This window comes from Mercurialis annua, linkage group LG6, assembly GCF_937616625.2.
Source record: "Mercurialis annua linkage group LG6, ddMerAnnu1.2, whole genome shotgun sequence".
Classification (NCBI taxonomy): domain Eukaryota; kingdom Viridiplantae; phylum Streptophyta; class Magnoliopsida; order Malpighiales; family Euphorbiaceae; genus Mercurialis; species Mercurialis annua.
In genome coordinates, this window is record NC_065575.1 from 34,013,863 (window position 1) to 34,019,499 (window position 5,637).

Here is a 5,637-nt window from a genome sequence, read left to right on the forward strand (position 1 = left end):
GAATAGTTTGATAATTTGAGTCATAATTCTCAAACGGAAACTGGCGGCATAGATTTGCTCGATTGTATTTACACATATAAATATAGATTAAAAAACAGAAAAAGGGATTTTTGGATGTTGGTCCGTTATTGTAGGTCTAAGTTTAGAAAGCAACACCAAACTGATAAAAAGATTAAGATTAATTTGTTGCAACTTCAATAGAAATGCAATTATTTTTAGTAAACAAGTATAACCTAAATAAAAGTTCATCTGTATTTTGCAATTAGTTTACAGCATAAGATTAAATTATTTGACTCTATATATAAACAAAAAAGTGCAAGCATTAATCAATCTACATTTAAATAAAACAAACTTGTGCATATCACAATGGCTTGCAGAAATTATTTTCTCATCATACTATTGGTTATAGCTTCGAACTTTTACATTATAAATTGCAGAAAAAATCACAAATTGAAATCACACAAACTATTTCAACCTCCAGTTTTTATCAAGGTATCTTCGATGCAAATAAGTTCCTCTTAATTTTTGTTTTGTTTTATATATATAATTTATGTTACTAATAAAAAATTTTGTTTGTTGTGTGCTTATGTGGGATAATTAATTTGCAGACCGAGTATGGGGATGTCTATGACTGTGTAGACATTAATAAACAACTTTCTCTTAGTCATCCTGCACTTGCAAATCATACAATTATGGTTTGATTTACTGTTATTTACATTAATATTTTATGCTGTATATTGTATAAACTGAGATCAAAATTGTTACTTTTTTTTTATTTATCAATCTACGTAAATGCATTTGTTTACAAAGTATTTATTAATAAAGTTATATTATTATTTAAATTTATAATTTAAGATAGAAAAAATATATTTTAACATGTGCAATTTTGACTATGCATGAACAGTTAAATAAATGGAGAGAGTATTGTATTTTATATTTTAAAAAATATTATTTTCCATGATATTTAAACATTTAGAGGGAGTAATATTTTTTAAAATACATGAAGTAAATGAAAAATTTAACCCAATAAGTAATGTGATAATAATTATTTCTAATCAATTTGGTTTGAACTAGGATTTATTTTCTTACCAAATGAACAGTTAAAACCAAATATGGATCACGAAAATCGTATGCTAGCTAATGAACTACGGGAAAAATCAAGTCTAGGGTTGAAGGAAGGTTGTCCATCGGGAAGTGTTCCTATTCGTCGCTATGGAAGAGTTAGTGATCTTAAGAGAAACTCATGGAATCATGGATTGGAAGTAAGTTATATGTAAATTTATTTTAAAATACCCATCTAATATTTTTATAATAAATTTAAGCTATTTAACACTTGGAGTAATTAAGGTATTCTAGTATTACAGTTTGACGACTAATTTATTTTATTAATTTTTAAAATATATTTTATTAATTTATGGAGAAAAATGTATTTGGAGAAAATCATTAAAATTATTAATATTTTTGAGAAAAATATTAATTTTTTGTATAATTTGTTTAAGGCAAAATTCTTAAAAAACCACCCAATTTTTAGTCCTTTTTCAATTATACTGTGACCTTATAAAATAGCCAATTTTGTCCAAAGATACAAATTTCACTTTCAGTTGTACCCATAAGTAATAAATTGATCTCTTTTTTATTTGAAAAAGTTCAAATAAGTCATCTTTTTGAATTTTTCGAATGAAAAAGAGTTCAAATAACTCATTCATAAGAGTTTTTAAAAGTTTGTTTGAATAAAAAAAATCCAATTATAAATTGACAATTTACAAAGTCACTGTGTTGCTTTAAAATGTTTTTCCTTTCTTTTAATAATTTTAAATATTTTTTTTAGTTAATATTGTCAGATTTGGTGACATACGGTAACAAAGTGGAGAACATATGAAAATTTCAGTTGTCATATAGAATTTTGGATTGAGAAATTTCTCATTGAAATAAAATATAATATTAGTAACTGAAGTAAAATACACAAATGCTTCAATCTATAGTAACTCTGGGAGTTTAATATTCAAAATTTTAAAACTAAAACTTGCATTTTCAGTTTGCCGGAGTATATACTTCAAAAGGAGAATACCATGGATCTAGAGCGATAATGAGCATTTATCAGCCAAAAATTAAAATTAATTCTAAGAGTTATAGTTCTTCTATGATTTCATTCGAAAGTGGAGAAGGTTCTGGCTTAAATCAAATACAAGTTGGATGGACGGTCAGTTAACTAATTAAATAATTTTTATATTATGTCATTTTTTATTAACTTTTTTTATTTAAATAATCTTTACATTATGTATTTTTTTTATCAGGTGAATCCGGATTTATATCATGATAACAATGTCCGGACATACACATCATGGACTGTATGTACTTAAGATACTATTTGACTTTATTTCCAAATGAATCTCATGTTTGCAAATATAAATTGAAACACAAATTAGACAAAATAAAAAGCAATGGTTAACGGAAAAATACTTTTGAATGAATTTCTATTTTGTATGCCCAACACAATGTCTTTATATTGATTAACTTTAATGTCGAGCAATAGCATTCACTAAAAAATATATACAATTTTCGACTTATTTTATTTAATTAATTGTAATTTTTAAAAACTTTAATTTGGTCTTATTTCTATAAGTATATTATAATTGTAGCCTTATTATTTTCTTTTTAGAATGTCAAACCTTTTTATTCAATTTGAACATTTTAATTTTGACAAATGTAGTTTAATTTTAACAATTTTCTTTTTATTAAAAACAGAAGGTATGATTATGCATGATTGAAAGTAATAAAATAATAGATCTATTCTGAAAATTTAAAAAATAGGTGATAATTGTTGTGTACTTATTAAAATTAGACTAAAATTGACATTTATGAAAAGTTTAAATATAATAAATAATAAAATAAAAATATATAAAATTTTAAGTGAACAAATCTATGAAATCAACTAATATCTATCCATTTTTTTGGAAAATATATAGAAATAACACAATATTGATTTTGATTTTTCATATGAATTGCTTTGGCAGACCGACAATCATCAATTTACAGGCTGCTACAACATGTTATGTCCAGGATTTGTGTTAGTCAGTCCTAATTTCCCTCTTGATATGGTTCTATCGCCATCTCTTCCTTATAAACGTTTACTCAATGAAGTGCAGTTTGATGTTTCTCAGGTAATAAAATTATTCATAAACCAATAAATTATAACTCAAACTATTCATATACCAATTATTAAAATCTCAAATATTATAGGCGCTAGACAACATTCTATTCAAATCATAAATTGACTCTTTCTACAAACGCTCATTCTCCACAATAATTAAAAGAAAAATTGATTTATATATAATTATATATAGGTCAAATTGTTCAAAAGGAATCCATATATTTTGGTATTTTTTCACATCTAATTATGTTTTTACTTTTGACATTTTTAATTAATTTAAAAAGTTAACAATAATTTTAATCTAACAACTGTTCATTCATTTTACACAAACAAATAATAGAATTTAAAATTATATTTTGGCCTAATTATTTAAAAACCACTCACTTAGTAATTTTTTTTCATTTATACCACGACCTAGGAAAATTTTCATTTGTACCCTATTTGCAATTTTTATGTTTCGTTTGTACCCCAAGAGTAATTTTTTTGATAATTTAATTAATTTAAAGATGAAAATATTAAAAACAAGATACATAAATGATTAACATTAACGTTTTATTAGAATATAGGTTAAAAATGAAGGACTAATTTAAACTTTTTTTTTAAAAGAAAATAGATCAATTCAACTCATTAGGGTAGAGATGAAACATAAAAATCAAAAATAGGGTACAATTGAAAATTTTCCTAGGTCATGGTATAAATGAAAAAAAATTATAAGGTGGGTGGTTTTTAAGTAATTAAGCCTTATATTTTATTGCATAGTTGAATAATTTCTAAATTTGATGAAACTTTTAAAATTGAACTCAAATAATTTATTTTTTGTTTTGAGAAAGTTAAAAAAGTATAGTCAATTATTGTTTTATGAATAATAATGTATATTAATTTCTTTTTTTGTTTGATTTTCCAGATATTTTCAAAATTGGGTTATTATATATGGAACTCTTTTCATTAAAGATGTTATGTTATGTCTATTCTTGTATGGAAGCTCTTAAAAAATTATTTCATGGATTTATTTTAATAACTCTCATTTAGCAAGCTCATTATGCATAAACTTTATATATAATTTATTTCTATTAAATTATATTGTGTGGAGAGTACATACGTATATGCTTGAAATGTCTAGGTTATAAAATTTTATGAGATAATAAATTTATCTACAGATCACCGTGCTCATTAATCATATATAATTTAAATTTTTATCAGTTTAGTTTGACATTTTTAAGTTTATCATATTCATACGTCACTAGTTTGGAGTATTTTCTGTCTGACGTGACCAGTGACTTATACAATAAAAATGCTTTACTAAAAAAACCAACATTATTTTAACAAATCTCATGATGAACAAATATCATGATTGACCGAGTCTAGTTTGAATTATTCGAGTCAATTATGTAATCAAGTTCGAATAAACTCATAAAATTTTATTTAATAATATCTATTTATAAACTAACTTTAATTTTAAAATATTTATACAAATCAAATAGAGTTTGATTATCATTTATTTCACTGAATTTGATCCATTACTCTTATAATATATATGTATAATTGTTCGTTTGTTACATGTATAATAAGATTTGAGATCTTAATTTTGAAGGACCAAGAGACCGGAGTTTGGTGGCTTGGAATAAATAAACAGTACATTGTAGGTTACTGGCCAAAGGAGCTATTCACAAACTTGAACCAACATGCTGATACCGTAAGATGGGGCGGAGAGATTTTCACTCCCTTATCAGAAGAAAGAAGCCCTCCAATGGGAAGTGGACGTTTTAGAAATGGCAATTATGATTTCACATCTTACATTATGGATATCAATCTTATTAATTCCAAATTCAGTACAATTATCCCAGATGAATCTCTTATTCAAACTAGTACATCACGTTGCTTCCGTGAAGGAGACCAGTCTTACAAAAATGATATTGGTTATAGTTTTTTGTTCGGCGGCGGAGGTGGAACAAAAAGTATGTGTATATGATTTTGTTAGATTTAACTGTTGGCCGAATCGTTAGCCACATGTTTACATTTCAATTAGTTCGATCTGTTTAATTATCGATTCAATCAGTTAAATAAATAATAAAATTATTTGTTCGTCGTAAATATAAAATTTTAATGCACATATAATATTATCATAAAAAATACATATATAAAATTACGACCTGTAAATGAATTTAGATATTGTTTGATTGATCGTATATACTCTTATTAATAAATAAAGAACCGAATGGTTTTCATGGAATAATTATTTCCACATTTTCAAATTCTTGTAGTTCTTTTCAGTTTTAAAAAGTTGGACCATATATTCATTTTTGAAGAAAAATCAAATTGGTGATATAATTTGATTCTTAAAACACTAAATTCATTTAAATATAGTAGTATTTACAATAATAATATTATTTTTCTAATTTATTCAATATTATTTATTATAATTTGTGGAATGGTGTGTAACGTTTCCTAATAAATGATAAGCATATTAGGACAACCACGAAGAAGTG

At 24.6% G+C, this 5,637-nt stretch overlaps 1 protein-coding gene across 1 annotated transcript; it reads left to right on the top strand.

The window, feature by feature from the left end:
• The first annotated feature begins 278 nt into the window (after positions 1-278).
• On the top strand, positions 279-5,233 carry LOC126685906 (uncharacterized). The gene is made up of 7 exons (XM_050379901.2): positions 279-492; positions 609-695; positions 1,101-1,262; positions 2,036-2,200; positions 2,295-2,348; positions 3,015-3,161; positions 4,743-5,233. Exons 1-7 carry the CDS (start codon positions 367-369, stop codon positions 5,118-5,120), a joined length of 1,119 nt encoding a protein of 372 aa, XP_050235858.1. The 5' UTR covers positions 279-366; the 3' UTR covers positions 5,121-5,233.
• Positions 5,234-5,637: the final 404 nt, after the last annotated feature.

Bases quoted from the DNA above. Each gene is read 5' to 3' on its own strand.
- LOC126685906 (XM_050379901.2), top strand. From the start codon at position 367: ATGGCTTGCAGAAATTATTTTCTCATCATACTATTGGTTATAGCTTCG. The intron at 696-1,100 runs GTTTGATTTACT...CCAAATGAACAG, and splicing joins TTGCAAATCATACAATTATG to TTAAAACCAAATATGGATCA. The intron at 2,201-2,294 runs GTCAGTTAACTA...TTTTTTTATCAG, and splicing joins AAATACAAGTTGGATGGACG to GTGAATCCGGATTTATATCA.